The 16,015-nt window shown below is 47.3% G+C and overlaps 1 protein-coding gene across 1 annotated transcript; it reads right to left on the reverse strand.

Moving 5' to 3' along the window:
* Positions 1 to 8,011: 8,011 nt before the first annotated feature.
* TMEM42 (transmembrane protein 42) lies at positions 8,012 to 15,546 on the reverse strand. Its single transcript, XM_017734493.1, has 3 exons — positions 15,487 to 15,546; positions 11,293 to 11,439; positions 8,012 to 10,488 (listed from the first exon to the last, which is right to left on the reverse strand). Exons 1-3 carry the CDS (start codon positions 15,529 to 15,531, stop codon positions 10,348 to 10,350), a joined length of 333 nt encoding a protein of 110 aa, XP_017589982.1. The 5' UTR covers positions 15,532 to 15,546; the 3' UTR covers positions 8,012 to 10,347.
* Positions 15,547 to 16,015: the final 469 nt, after the last annotated feature.

Below are 16,015 nucleotides of genomic sequence, written 5' to 3' on the forward strand. Positions count from 1 at the left end.
GTTCTGCCCTGCCATGAACCCACTCCATCTTCGAAGGTGGCTGACCTTTTTGGGGGGTGGGTTTTGGCCATTGGGGCATGGCTTCAGTTCTCCTTTTGCTTTGTGGAGCTGCTGGTCTAGCCTGTTCCCATTATCTTTCTCTACACACTGGTAGCATCTCAATTCAACAGAAATGAACTTGGCACATGGTACCACGCTCCCAACACAACCTTCCACTCCTGGCTCATACGAGTTGCTGTGCCAGGAAAAGCCATTGAACTCTAATACTCTCCAAGAGTTGTTGGCAAGGTCCGAGAAGAGGAATTTTGGCTTAAACTACAGGAATGTTTTTAAAAGATGTGGTTTCAAATTCTTTCATGTTACAAGGCAGGTGATCTCTGTCTTTTTACAGGCAAACCTCCTTCTGTCTTTGCTGGTCAGAGTGGATGGCTATGGTTCGGCTATGGTTCACCACGGCTTTTTTCTTCTTGGTGAAGCAATGAAAAATACCAGTCCATTTTAATTTCTTTTTTTTCCCCCCAAACAGTTACAACAGTAAATCACTTCAGTCTGTCTCATAAAACTGTATTCTTTTAATTAAGAGTACCGGGAATTTTTTTTTTTTCAGGCAATCTCCCTATTCCCAATAATTTCAGCAACTTACTTCCCAACTTGCAAAATAAGACAACAGATGTGGTCAGCCTTATCTGCATCTGTCTGTTGCAAGGTCACCTTATTAGCTGGCATAAGAAGGTAATAAAATGCAAACAAATAAAATAAAATTCCCCAGTGGCTGCTCCCCTATTTACAAGCTTGCCCTTTGTCTCAGGTTTTGTTTATTTTGTGTATCTAAACTGACAAAACAAGTCAAGCTTCCAGAGCATGACCACAGTTATTGATGCCAAGTAGGAAAGACAAATCCTTAGCTTTACATTTTCATTCATTTGTAACCCCATGAGAAGTTGCCTTTTGTAACAGCAATTTACTGAGCTACATTTTTTATAAACACCTGAGGCTTCAAGATCCTTTTGTTTTGTCGGGGTGTTTTTCCATGTCCAGTCAGAGTAATACTCAAAATAAATAACAGATCAAAAGCAGTACAGGTTTCCTTTTGGGCACTCTGGAAAGGTGAACTCATCCTCTCAGCCTTCCCATGGAGTTGCTCTGAGGTGTCAGAGGGTGAGCAGCGCATCCGGCGCAGTACACAGGGACACAGTCCCTGTCTGGGTCCTGAGGGGCACCATGGCAAGGAGATGTCCTCCACTGACCACAGCACGACTGCTCCCATGTGTACCACCTAGTACATGTTGAGTCCTTCCTGAATCACAGCCTAGGAAATGATAAGTAGTAAGAAATCTTGGGGGTGTCAAAGACAAAAAAAATCACAGATGGAGAACTGCAGAGGATCTGGTCCATCTCTTCTGAGCTGGATTTGAGGCGCTATGTTGGTCCTGTTCTCACATTTTCATTAAGCTGTACCTCAGTCTTTAGGAATGTCCTGGTATCAAGACACATCATAGTCACACAATGATCCTGACATGCCAGTGCTGCTGTTACTCTGAAAGGAGCATTGATTTGATCATTTCTCACTCATGTACACCGACCACGGACCATGACAGTGGCCTGTGCCCACAGGGCATCCCATGTATCCAGCAGGCAGATTCTCTTCTATCCAACATGAGCCAACTTGTGGCAGGCATTTGGACGTCAGGGGTTGATGCAAGATGGCCAAGCCCAGATCTTAACTGATTTCAGTCATCTGGCCCCAGATACCTGGTAATGAGTTTCTCACAGGCAAATACCAGAGAAGTGATTGATACCAGTATAATTATTACGGAAATTCCACTGTTTCATAGAATCATGAAATCATAGAATATCCTGAGTTGTAAGGGACCCACTAGGGTCTTTGAAGTCCAACTCCTTCCTTCTCACTGGATATTGAAAGAGGATTTTTGGACCTAAGTTAGGGATATAGGTGAGTGGCTTTGGGCATTTCCTTACTGAAGGAATGAAAACTGTATCAACCTGTGCCCAACCCAGTGCCACCCAAGGGCTCTGCTCCTGAAGAAGACAGAGACCAAACAGCCACCATACCTACATATATATCAAGCACAGACTTATGGCTACTCAGGCAAAACACTCTTGTGTAGCACTCTCCGTGCCCTGAAAGAGAAGTTCTGTGGGCATCACAGGAAATGGAGGTTTTAGGCCATTAAAAAACAGAAAGCTGCTTTAAGAGCAAGCCAAAATGATACGATGTTAAAGTATTTTTTAATATCCCTTTCCTGGCTGGAGTGCAAAAGGCAAAATTGCAGTATCAGTCTAGATATATGGACCAACAATGTGTGACGGTTGAACTTGGAATTTCAGTACTATGACTTCTTGACCCTCAGTTCTAGTACAACTGTTGCACTGGAAACTCAGCTCCAGTGCTGAGACATTATGTATTAGTCTAAAATAACTCAGCATGAGGCACTTCTGCTTCTCAGCAAAATACTTGAGAATTTTGTGCAATAAATTACAAAGAAAGATCTCCATCATGTCAACTTTTCCAGACAGTAGATTTTAAAAATAATTGCCCACTTTTTGAACCTGATGAGCCAGCTAGCCTCTGCTGTTTCCTGCAGGCAGGAGTTCCTCAGCCAAATGACACACTACAAGAAGAGGAAGCTCCTCTGGCTTTGATGCTTACTGGCTTCCCTTGTGGCCCCCCATCCTTGTGGCAGAGGAGACAATTGACACGTTACTTTCTCCATTATTTCAGCTTACTTTCTCCATGCAACTCAGGGTCTTCTCGGCCCCTATTACAAACCACCATGGTCTCTTTTCCACTCTGAATGGCACCAGCCTGCTAGCTCCATCCTCACACCTTTGTCCACTCCATCAAGAGACTTGAAATGGGGAGAAGGACCCCCCTCACTATGCCATCCCAAAACCTACAGTGTGTGTTTGGAAAGGATCCAACACGGCGGGTGTAGTTATTCCAGGGCTGTATCCACCCTACTGCCACTGACCCATGAACTTGCTTGCATGTATGACCACGCTGACTGATTGCACTGTGAACACATACCCACAGCCTACACCTAAAGCAAACAATATGAAAAGGTACGAGGAAAAATAAAGCAAAAGAGGGCTGCAAAAATAAATGGTAGGGGCAAGGAAATCAACAGCGCAAATATTGAATCAGGGATAAAATAGTTCATCCATGTATTAAAAACAGCTCCAGCGAACAAGGAAAATACTGAAAGAATACCTTCCCACCTACAGGATATGTGTTTGGTTGCAAATGTCTAAGTGAGAAAGCAGAAACTTGCATGCCAGTGTCTTCGAGTAAGATTTCTCTGGGCAGGGGAGGTGTAGCAGCTTCTCCTACCTGTCTGTGTGGGTGGGTGTGTGTGTCTCTATAGATCGAGATGTACACGGTCTACAGACTACAGGTCCCATTGTGCCACGCCGCATTCCCGCCAGCCAGCACTGCAACTGAAATTGTCACGTGGTGGGAAGGGAGAAACTTCCTAGAACAAGGTTTCCAGGGAGGCTCCTGTGCTGCACCAGAGCAGACCAAAAGCACAGCAGATGCAAAGGTTTTGTCCCACCCCTGAATATATGTGTCAAGTGGCAGTCTCCAGGTATGGTGGGACCGACTGAGCCCAGGGATCTGGGGCTATTTGCCCTGAAAAGCAACCAAGCCAACATACTCCCACCCACCCCTTGTCACAGCATTCAGGCTGTTGTCCTTCACAGCAGCTCTCGATGCTCTCGCTCCATGCCCACCAGGGTTTTCTAGGAAGCACTTTCATGCAACACTGGTTCCTGGCAGAATCATGCTTGTGATTGCCTAACTCTGGCGTGTCCTGAAGGGAACAAATCACTTAAAATACCTCCTATCTGGGTGAGGAAACAGTCGACTGGCAGCAGAAAATGTGATATTTATAATGCCTCATCCGTCCCTGGGGCACTGCTCATTTCTCCCTAAGTGTTGCCTTCACTTACTGAAAGCAATTTGGATCGAAGCTGCGGCTGCTGTTCAGACATTGCACACTGCAGGTCACAGTGCCAAGCAGAGCTGTCCAACTCTCACCTCTTGCTGCAAAACCAGAGATGCTCTGCTTGTGCCAAGGGAGGACCTGAACTGCTCACATGGCCAAGCCCTAGCCCCAGCTCTCACAGGCAGGATGAAACCATGGCTCGTAGTGACCTCTGAGCTAAGCGAGACTGAGCTTGTACAAAAAGTGGTAGCACCATCTACCGCGCCCCACCCCCTACCACTCTTTGCAGCCCTTCCCTCTCACTTATTTCCAGTGTCATGGATTTATGCCCTCAGGGTGCAGTGGAGCCTATGTGTCATGCAAAACCTGTGCAGGGCTAAGCAAGGTGTGCATCATCTCACCCCAGCAAAATGGGAGTGGGAAGCCCCACCCAGGAGCTCCCCAAGCTTTAACCCAGCACCAGCAATCCCTCAGGACTTCAAGGGCATGAAGGGAGCTGCTTAGGAAGTCTTGGCAATTTATACAGCCACTCACAGACACCCTTCCTTAAACCTCAAGGAAAAATTGAAACAACTAATACCGTTTTTAAACAGTCAGAAACCAAAACTTTTCCTTGGAGAGTGAATGGCATGGCTGGGTGGGTGCTCCGAGGCAAACACCCTCCTGTGTATGCCAAGTGGTGCTACTGGCCATGGGTCACTGTGGTGCTGCAGACAGCCACAGGATGGAGTACCACAAGATCCAGGCTTATCCCTCTGGGCACGCCACGCTGGGGTGCTGCAGCTGGTCAGCACTGCCCAGCCCTGGGAGCCATTGCTAACATTGCACCCACCTGGCTGTCCTCTCAACCAGCAAAGGCTCAAATTCACAAAGCACTTCACAATGGTCGAGTCCTTCTCCTTTGATAAATTTGTTTTCAGGCTATAAATGCACATGCAAGTGTCCATTATGGTTTCTGTGGTTAGAGTACAAGCCTCTGGCAGCCTAGGTCTGCATGGTGCCTCAAGGAGGAACCTTCTTTCTCTGACACAGAAGGATTTAATGGGAACTGCTAAACATGGAGGCAGAAGGTCAAACCAGTTTCCAGTTATAGATGGCATTGGTCATTAAATTGGCCCCTAGGTCACAGGAAATCCAACTGTCTGCCCAGATGGGATGGTCACCAACGCTAGATTGAGTCACTTGAGGCTTTGTCTAGCTGAGTCTTGAAAATCTCCATGGGCAGAGACTCTGCTGCCTGTACTGGCAACTAACCTCCTAATGACATTTTTTCCCCTGACGGCCAGCTTGAAAGCCCTAAGACAGAACCTGTGCCTGTTGCCTTGTTTAGTACTGGCCATTTCTACGTTGCCTCTGTAACTCTTTTCCAAGGCTGACTGGGTCAGCCTGAGCCTTCCTTGTCTCTAACCAGCCCACATCCCTCAGCCTCTCCTCCTAGGCCCCTGCCATCTTGGAATCCTTGAGCCAGACCAGTTTCCTACACTCCTCTTGAACTTGGGGCTCCAGCACTGGAAAAAACACTCCAGATAGAACCATTGACAGTGTCAGGACTCTGAGAGCACCACTGGGACTGGCTGCCCCTGCCCAACCCACAGGGCTTTCCCCTCCTCCCTGCCCATGGCCCAGGACCCCATTTCAGATTTTACAAGCAAGTTGCTGACCTTTTTTTTTTGGTGTTAAGGTATCTAGAAAGAGACTTGCCTTAGAAAGGGCACTGAAACACCCAGCCCAACAACCATCTGCCTAAAGCTAGAATGTGTGGTCTTACAGTCTAAAGTACTTTGTTCCTTCCTAAGGAAGAACAACATTTTCAGGAATATTGTCTTCTTCGATCCTTTCCATTAGAAAGTCACCTTGTACAACATTCCACACCCTTGAATTTTAGGGGCAAAGCCCTGGTTCTCCTGGGAAATCTTTTACCACTGACCTGAGCTCACCCCAGATTTTTCTCCAAGACGAAGTGAGCTGCAGGCACCACAATGCTTGCTAAGGATAAGTGCCCATCTTGTGTGACTTCCCTTTGCACCTCTCAGATCCCCAAAATGAAGGTTTGCAGCTGCTCTTTGCAGAAGGCAAGCAGAGCACCTGGAACTCTGAGCATGTCAGGATTAGTACCCATTTATCCCTAATTTCATGGGTTTTTTGTACCAGACAAGGTCAGAGCCACTCTTCTGGCATGTTGCCTCACAGGACTTCCTTCTTTGAAAACACCCCACTGCTTGCAAGATCCTGTAATTATGTGTGCGTATGGGACACTCTTGCAATGTGAACATTTAAGGTCTCTGAAGGGTCAACAGAGGGCACTGAATCAAATTCCTTGAAAATTTTGAAAATACCAAACTCAGCAGAACAATCTACCAAACTTATTTATCACATCTACTTCAAATACTTATCACCTGGGCAAACATACCATCCTTCAAGTGATTTCAATATAAGCTGTGACTGAGACACTGTACAAACTTTCCAAGTTTCAGAGGCTCCTTGTCAATGACAACAGGGACATTTAGAAGTTTTTATGTATATTTCCTTATCTAATCAGTCAAATTATGGTTTAAGGTTCAACTGAAACTATAATTTCATCTGGCTTTGTTCCTTATAAAGGTATATGAGACACTGTTTACCTTAGAATACAATACTCCTGGACCTTGTTTATACAACAGATTTTTCTAATGCTTCCCACCATTAATACAAGTGTACTTATTTGAATATTCCCGAGTGTCATTGTCAGCCTTCCTGTTAACCATGCACCGGCTTCTTCTACTCTTTAAAAGTATAACATGGTATGGCCACGCTTGATGATGAACAAGATGCTGAAAATCTAAGTGTTGTGTTTGAGAATGAGAGGTAGGTGCAGGAAAGACTCGTTACAGCCAGCACTTGGGAGGTGAGAGAATCATGGAATAGTTTGTGTTGAAAGGGACCTTAAAGATCATCTAGTTCCAAAACCCCTGCCAGGAGCAGGGACACCTTCCACTAGACCAGGTTGCTGAGAGCTCCATCCAACCTGGCCTTGAATAGTACCAGGGATGGGGCATCCACAGCTTCTCTGAGCAACCTGTTCCAGTAAAGATTTCTTTCCATCTATCTAACCTGAATTTCCCTTCTTACAGTTTGTACCCATTATTCCTTGTCCTATCACTGCAGTTCCTGATGAAGAGCCCTCTGGTTCCCCTGTAGGCCCCCTTCAGATATTGGAAGGTTGGTATGAGGTCTCCACACAACCTTCTCCAGGCTGAACAGCCCCAGCTTTCTCAGCCCATCTTCATAGGGGAGGTGCTCAAGTCGCCGTATCAATTTTGTGACCTCCTGGACTTGCTCCAACAGTTGCATGTTCTTCCTGTGCTGGATGTTCTTCCAGAGCTGGATGCAGCACCACAGGTGGGGTCTCGCAAGAGCAGAGGGACCGAATCACCTCCCTCCACCTGTTGGCCACGCTCCTTCTGATGCAGCCCAGGATTTGTTTGGCTTTCTGGGCTGGCAGCCACAGTGCTGGCTCATGTTGAGTTTCTGGCCAGCCACCACCCATAAGCCCTTCTTCCACAGGGCTGCTGTAAATCACATCTCTGCCCAACTTGTAGGTGTGCCTGGGATCAAATCCATGTCTCTCCAATTTAGAGACAAGGATGTCGTGCAGAACAATGTCTAATGCTTTGCACAAGCCCAGGTAGACAATGTCCATGGCTTTGCCCCTATCCACCAGTGCTGTGGATACAGAACTGTGCTTTTGTGAGTTGTGCACACAGAAGTGTATTTTGCTGGAATCTGAGTGGAAACATGTGCCCAAGACTCTTCTCTAGTAACACCTCGCCTCAACTGAGCAAAAACTCCATGCAAACACACTGCTGTAGTTCCCACATAATGGTAAACCACCTTCTGCCCTGGTAAACTAAGGTCTTGGAGTTGGTCATGATCTTCAGCAACCTTACAAGGTCCACCACATCTGAACCACTGACTTGTCAAGCACTGCTCATTCGTTAGTCTCACATTGCTTTTTGTGTGCGTGTGTGGTGTCTAAAATATCTGTAAAAAAAGAGTTTCAGCCATTGAGCTTTGGATACTTTTATTTTGGAAATGCTAGCATCCTTTTTTTTTTTACTACCTTCAGCCACATTTTGATGATCACACAGGAACTGTTCACCAGAGGTGCACTGCTTTGCCATGCAGTGATTGCAGCCTTTCTTGCAGCCCTGGCCCCACTGGCAGACATGGGCCAAACCCTGTGTACACAAGAGGAGCGGAATTCTGCTGTAAAATGAGTCCTGCTTGGCAATATTTTCTTCCCATGGGAACTGGAGGAAAACTTGCTTCCGTTCCCACCTTCAAGCATTTATGACAGAATTTACAGCCCTGTCATAAATGTAATAAAATAAATTATATTCATCCGCCTTAAAGTGAGCATCACCAAGTAAAGTGCTGCTCACACCTTCTACACACGAACTAACATATCCTAAACCTTGACCTACAATGATGGTAATAAAGAAATGTCAGTTTTGAGACACTCCAGGTTAAAAAGCTTTCCAAATGGTTTATTAGGAGATGGGCAACAGCCAAATTAACCAGAGAACCTGGTCCTTCTACTGCTGTTTGCATGAAGGCAGCCATGGCTTACAGCTGGCTGAGGGTTAATAACAAGGGCAAATAAATCAGGCTTCATTAATTTCCCATCATGTATGAAGATCTAAGGAGACCTGATGTACTTAGACATGCATAGTTCCTGGCTGTCATGTCTGCAGACCTATGAGGGATGCTGGGTCCCTGTATCAGGTCCCAGCATCCCAGGCAACTGGATGTGTCCCACTCTACCACTGCTGCCACCCAGAGAGCTCCCCAGGTGCAAAAACCCATGGTGGCAGGGAGGAAAGACACTCAGAGCACTCTGCCCTCTCCTCCACCACATATGCAGCTCCCCTCTTTGAGGGGAAGACTTGAGAGCTCACTGAGGGGAGAGGCAAAGGCTTTGCCCCTCTTGGGACATGGCTGCCAGATGTGGTGAGCTAGAATGGCAGGGAATGGAGCAAACAGCTCTTGGCCTCTTCTGGGGGACAATGACTCTTCTTCTTTCTGATTCAAAGAAGAAAATGGCATGAGCACAACTCCAGGGGCATTTCCATCCACAAGTCTATTTCACACTTGACACAGCGCAGATCTGCCAGTCATGACAGACCTGGCAGGTTCCAATACAGACACTCACAGACATATGTCCTTAGGTTTTCTGCACATGCCACAACCATGACTCACCTTCTGTCATTACAAGATGACAGAGACAACCTGGCAAGCCCAGAGCAAACAAGTGATATCACTAGCATGATGCATATGTTTATAGGCATCATTGTATTTCTTAATTAGGATTCCAATTGAAGAATTTCCAAGAAAAAAAAGATGTGGGCAGGGGAATGAAGCCGATACCTTACAAATGATGATTTGTGACACATTCACCAAATTGACACCTGAATAGGGAGTAATCACTGAGGCAAAATTTACCAGATACCTGGATACCAGTGATCTGGTTGATTGTGTAACATGAATGGGAATAAGCATCACCCAGAGGTGTAGAAAAAACATAGCTTGAGAAACTCCATTTTACCAAACATTAAAGCAATTGTCAATTTGAGTGGGCATGGGGGACATGTTGAAGATGGACACTCTTAGTGAACAGCTGACTGTTCACATGCTGCCTGTTGTATTGTCCTGAAAATACAGTTTGACCTACACAAAGCAGGAAGGGTGATAAAATCCTATTCTGGGTAAGGGTTTAAAGGAAAGAGCAGCAACCATACAGTGAGTAACATGTCAGGAATGGGTAAGTGAAAATTAAAGATGTCAGATACAAATGGCAAGTTAAAAGGTGTATGTGACTGACAGAGGAAGCTGAAAAAATTAATGAAAGGCTCCATAGCCTTACAGGTAGCAGCAGGCATAGAACCATTTCAAGACAGAAAGTCAGAAACAGCAGAGCAGAAATATCAGCTGCCCTCAGCATCTAATTCTGATTGCTTTTCTATTTTGGGATAGGTCCTTTTATGGAAAAATACTGATGCACAAGCACCTTCCACAGCCAGCAAGTTTACTTTCAGCATTCCCCAAACCGGGAAAGCTCCACAGCCACAGGGTGTGAAGAGGAGGAGCGGCTGATAAGCCTCTGCCCCTGATTTTCACAATACTGACTCAGAGTTGACCAGCTCCCTCCGAGGCTGTCACTGCCACCACACCACCACTAGGAAAGATGTGACCAACGTGATTTTGCAAGTCAGCAGATCAGCAGTGAGCAGGTGTTAGCACCTCCGTGGCCGACGTGTTCAGAGCCTGGTGGGGACTGGGGATGGCATCATGAGACAGGCTGGAGAGGGGCAGCATGGCACCGTGGCGCCTCCAGCAGCTATCATTCCTTCTTCTCCGCTGGGACCTGCACCAGCTGGGGTGCAGCTGTGTGCAGCAGCGTGAGCCCGCAGACCGTCACGGCGAGGCCGACCCACCACAGAGGCGTCCACGTCTCCCCAAAGAGCAGTTTTCCTAGGATAGCCTGAAGGAAAAGAGAGACAGAAAGCTTTGCTGGGCCGAGCTTCCCCAAGGCCTCTTGTGTTGCCAGAGCTGTGAGGACTTCTGGGAGAGACAGCCCTGGAAAAAACTTGGTTGAGGAAACTCCTACTTGGATGACCAACAGGAATGCTGAAGGTGATGCTGGAGATGACCAACTCCACCAGCAGCCTGGAAGCACAGCCGTATTGTGGTCCCAAAAGCAGGGTGTGGCAGGTGCACATGTGCTTTTCTGCCTTCCTGGCACTTCTAAGGAGCCAAATCTCCCACTGGGTAACTACACTTGATTATTGGACACCACCATGAGCTGTCTGCCAGCAGGAGCACAGAAGCAAGGTGGACAGCTGCCAAGAGTGAGAAGCAAGCAGAAAAAACCTGCGGGTCAAAGATGCTCTTGCTGTCACTAGAGGTGATGCATCTTCATACCCAGCTAGGGTGACTGGCTTGGCATAAGTGAGGTGCTGCAAAGGAAAAGCAAAATGAAGCAAAGCTCCCAGCTCCAGCTCCCACTGGTAATTAGAAAAGTTCAGTAAACTGTGTTGCTGCTGCAAGGCATCATGTTGGGCAGCAGCACCCTTCCTCCTGTACCACCCAGGAAAGTTCCACCACCTGTGCCGTGAACAACTATCAGAGCAGCTGAGGCCTGACACTATCGTTTCACAATTTCCTGTAACTCTCCCTTTGTGGCCAGCAATGCTGGTTGCACTGGGAGATGAGCTACAACCAGCATGGGCATTCCCACCTTGCTGTGCTCCTCAGGCTTCAGTGCCTGGGGAAGGGGTCTACTCACCGAAGAGATGAAGTTGGAGGCTGTTGTTGTCACAGAGGTAGCAGCTGAGGAGGAGGAGAGTCGTAAGGCTTTTGTGAAGACTGTCCACATCACTGCGTTGCACACAAACACCAGGCCAACACAGCTGAGGTGAAGCAGCACTGGCAGCTGCAGGACAAAATGGAAAACTGTGTATTTTCACCCTCCACTCATTCAACCTCAATAATTCATGTCCACTTTGGAGCCAAACCCAATGGTGTGAGCTTTTAAAACTGAATTACAGCTAGTATTACATGAAGATGAATATATTAGATCACAGAAGGAAATGGAAACGAGGGAACAGCCCTGGATAGACTGTGAGCCTGCCATGTCCTGCTGCAAGCCCAGCCTCATACTATAAGCTGAGAAGTCCTGTGATAATATGCAGCAGCTGCCATGCCAGAAGCCAATCTCCAGAAAGCTCTCCAGCTCACAATGTGGTGCCACATGCAACACCCATAAATGCCCTTCACTTATCACTTGATGTATGGAAAAGGGTCAAATTCAGTCTGACAAACACCAGAGATGCACATGCTGGCACTGAGTGTGCTCCAGAACCCAACTGTTGTGAATCTGAGCCAAGACACGGGTGGTCCCAAAGCACTGGTCCTTACGAGCTCCCAGGACCTGGCCTGCCTTACTGCTGCAGGGAGAGCAGAGCAGGATCTCTTTTCCTTTCCCTGGGCGGAAAGGAAAAGCTGACTGGCTTCATGCCTTGTTTTACACACTCACTGGAGAGTAGATTTACTGAGAGGTCTCTGCTCTAGCATTTAGCAGCAACAAAATCACCTCTGAATTCAAGGGCCTCAAGAAAGATCTCCCTTCTTAGACAACCTGACCAGATGTGTAACAGCCTCAGTCTGAAAAACGGCACAGTTGCACCTAAAAAGCTTTTACTATTCACAGTGTCCCCCATCCCTTCCTAGTTTAAGCAGATGAGGCCATCTCCCCAGCCCCTGGGTACCATGTAGTTGATGTGAAGACACCAAGGGAGATCACAGGCAGGCAGATCACAACTCTCACAAACAGTGACAAGTGAAAGCAAAGCTTTGTCTAAGCCTGTAGCAATCACAGCTTCATAGCCTGTCACCTTTCAGTCCATGGTGGGATCCATCTTGAAGCAGACAGAAATGCAGGTGTGAAGCCACCAACAAGCACAGCTCAGAGGTGGCACCTGCCTTGTGGGAATGGCTGCACTGTGTCCTCCTGCCAGCTGCCCAAATCAACAGGGTCCACCAGCTGTGTCCTGCTCCCACTCAGAAGAAGAAAGTACTAATTGCAAGCAGTGGGGGAGCTCACAGTTTTCTGAAGCAAGTGATACAGCAAGCACAAAGTTAAAAGGAAAATAACGCAAAGCAAATCCATGCTTGATGGCTGGCACAAGCTCTCCGAGGCTAATCCCACTCCTGTGAGGGATGGTGCAGGTGTGTGTCCTCATTTTGCCCCACTTGTGGCAAAGGTCTCCAAGTTTTGCAACTGATCAGGGCAACATTAAAGATTCAGAATGATTCCCACCAGTGAAGCACTCTGTTTTCCCACTGACGCCCTGGTAAACCCTGTGTGGATGGGTAAGAGGGACAACCATGTCCAGCTACTACCACTCCTCTGAGGAAGAAAACAGCTGTGTTACAGCTCCCCACAGGATGGGGTTTGCCTCCCAGTTTCACCCTCTGCCTGCATGACCAGGCAGTTTTACTTTCCTCAGGCAGTTATGTACATCCACACACTTCTAGTGAGTAGGCAGACCTGGGAGTAGAGGTGAGAGGGGAACCCAATTCTCTGTGTTTTACCTAAATTCAGTGTATTTCTGGATCAGAAAGAGACCATGCTGCTGAGGTAAAAAAAAAAACCCTTAAGAAAATGAGATCTTGTTACTGCCTTCAACCAATAGCCTGAGGGTGTAGCAGGATGGAGCTCAGGCTCTTCTCCAAGGTCCATTTGGATATGACAAGAGGTAACAAGTAAAGTCTGGAACAAGTGAAATTTTGATCTGTCACGAGAAACAGCAAAGGTGATGAAGCACTGGAACAGAGGTCATGGCCTGTCCAGCCTTCTAAGTACGTAAAACTTATCTGGAGAAGGTCATGTGTAAGCAGAGGTTGGAGTAGAGACCTGCAGAGGTCTTGCCTGACTTGAACTAGTCTGAGACTACCAGTAGTGAAGCAAAGCTGGCTCCCACCATCACAGCAACTATGCCACCTTCAAAAGTGACTCTGAACCCATGGCTTCTTCTGATCTCCTAAGGCAGAGCCAGGAAAATCAGCTGCAGGTGGCACATGCCCATTAGGAAGGTTTATCAGAGAAAGGTCAAGTTCCTCTGTGCCCAGGGCAGTGGAGTGGTCATCGCAATGGTATGCAGACAGAGAGATAGGAACATCCCCACGTGTTCTCCACAAGGAAGGAGGGAGATAAATTCCTCCGCTGCTAAGGGCTCAGCTGAGCCACCCCAGTGAGTCAAGGATTACTGTTCTGATTGCTTTTCTAAGCAAAGATTAATTTCAGTGTACATTTCAGATAATCCAGAATCACTCCTGAAGTGGCAGAAGTAATTTTAGATGAAGACTGGCAGGGGAGCGGAAAAAGCAAAGAACTTTTGTTCAAGTGCACTGACCCTTCCTGATCAGGTCGCTCTCAGGCTGGGCCACCACAATGCATCCTTCTAGCCAGGAAGTCCATCCCTGTGCTGCCGTGGAGTATCCTGCTACCCTGCATCATCAGCTCTTAGAAGTGTCAATACACTTTTTGCTGCCATGTTCCACGCTGCACAAGTGATGGCTGCTATTATACTTATTTTGGGATTTCTGTAGCTCTTCCTCCCAACACAAAACCCCTTGAACCTCTGTCCCCTCGTGGCGGCTCTGCAGAAATGCCTTTGCCACATGCGTGCACTGAAACACTTATGCATCTACATGTCCTGTGCAATTTAAGCTACTAGGAAGATCACGGCATTTACATAAAATTTGGCTAGTTTTACAGCTAAGCTGATTAATTCAATTAATAACTGTCACCTAGCATGGACCTGAAAATTGAAAGAAACCAATATGGCCAGAAAAAAGAAACAGTCAGAATCACAGCATGGTTGAGCTTGAAAGGGGCCTCTGGTGTTCATCTGGTCCAAGCTTGTCACTCCAGCAGATTGCCCAGGTCCATGTCCAGACAGTATTTGACTATCTCCAAGGATGTAGACTCCACCACATCCCCGGGCAACCTGGGCCAGTGCCTGGTCACTCTCACAGTGAAAAGGTGTTTCTGGATGTTCAGAGGGAACCGCCTGTGCTTCAGTGTGTGCCCATTGCCTCTGGTCCTGTTACTGGGCACCACTGGAATGAGCCTGGCTCCATCCTTTGTGCGCCCTCCCTGCAGGTATTTCTACGCATCAAAAAGATCCCCCTGAACCTTCTCTTTTCCAGGAGGAACAGTCCCACCTCTCTCAGCCTCTCCTCACAGATGAGATGCTCTGGTCCCTTCATCATCTTTATGAACCTTTGCTAGACTCTCCAGTACCTCTACCTCTTTTTTGCAGTGGGGAGCTCAGAACTGGACCCAAAACTCCAGGTTTGGCCTCATTAGGGCTGAATAGAGGGGAAGGATCATCATCCTTAACCTTCTGGCAACACTCCACATCAATGACATGACACTTTGTCATAGCGCTTCAAAAAAAAAAAAAAAAAAAAAAGAACAAAAAAGTCCCCTAAACAAACGGGCAATATTTTTATAAATGTCAACACAGAAAAAATACTCAGAAAAGATGCTGTCAACATTTTGAGTAATTCCATGCTCTGCCATTAGGTCAGTGCAGAGCACAATTTGGGGTTTTCTGGGGCAAGGGACAGAGTATCAGGATTTAATTTTTTTTTAAATTCTCCTTTCTGTCACCATTTCTGAGATATCAGAAAGGATTAACAGGATTAGCAGGTATTGAGGTTTTGCCTTTTTAACCCTCTCTAATAATCACACAGGTCAATTTTCTTTTTTTTTTTTTTCCTGGTGCAAAGCTGGATTTGTTTCAGATCTAGTTTCCCTTGTGGGTTCCCTTTTGGATTTCAAATTCAAATGTACATTTCCCATGTGAATAACAACATATACGTGAATGGATCTCCCCAAAGCAGTTTTAGGATACACGTACGCTGCCTTCCTCCTCTCCCCACTCTCACACAACCTCGTGCCCCTCTTCACCTCTGCCGTGGCTGTGCCTGAGGTCACTCCTGGAGGTAAGGACATTACCTCTGAAGTGAAGGGCCAGCAGTTCCATGTAACCTCAAGCACACGGAAGTCTGAGAAACACGGCCGAGATAAAGATCATCACCAACGAATACCCAAGGATCAGGTGAGCAGCACAGTGGAAATCAAGGGCTCCACCTCTCTGCTCTGGTCACGGCCGAGCAGAGATAGAATAAAAGGGCGCTGCTATCAGCAAAACAGTGGGCTAACGACAAGCGTTTGATGCTCAGTCATACTAACATCCTGCTTTTAAAGTAACACTGACGTAGAAGCACCGCAAATGGGCTCCCAGAGCTGGGCTTGGTTCGGGGCATTCCCGTACCACGCTCATTCTCCTCACGCCCGGCAGCCTCGCTGCGCTCTCCCCGCTGTTTACGTCGGCACCGCGCATCAGTCAGCCCGGCAAGGCTGGGCTCCCCCAGGGGTGAGTCACGGCTCCGCTCTCCGAAACCGCCCCCCTTTCCCTGCAAACCCAGGGCAGCTC

The sequence above is a fragment of the Corvus brachyrhynchos genome, unplaced genomic scaffold, assembly GCF_000691975.1.
Source record: "Corvus brachyrhynchos isolate BGI_N302 unplaced genomic scaffold, ASM69197v1 scaffold94, whole genome shotgun sequence".
In the NCBI taxonomy this organism is placed as follows: domain Eukaryota; kingdom Metazoa; phylum Chordata; class Aves; order Passeriformes; family Corvidae; genus Corvus; species Corvus brachyrhynchos.

Excerpts from the sequence above, each read along its gene's own strand:
- TMEM42 (XM_017734493.1), bottom strand. The coding sequence starts at position 15,531 with ATGTCCTTACCTCCAGGAGTGACCTCAGGCACAGCCACGGCAGAG. Across the intron at positions 11,440-15,486 it reads CAGGCACAGCCACGGCAGAG|CTGCCAGTGCTGCTTCACCT; the intron begins GTGAAGAGGGGC and ends TTTGTCCTGCAG. Across the intron at positions 10,489-11,292 it reads CCTCCAACTTCATCTCTTCG|GCTATCCTAGGAAAACTGCT; the intron begins GTGAGTAGACCC and ends CTTTTCCTTCAG.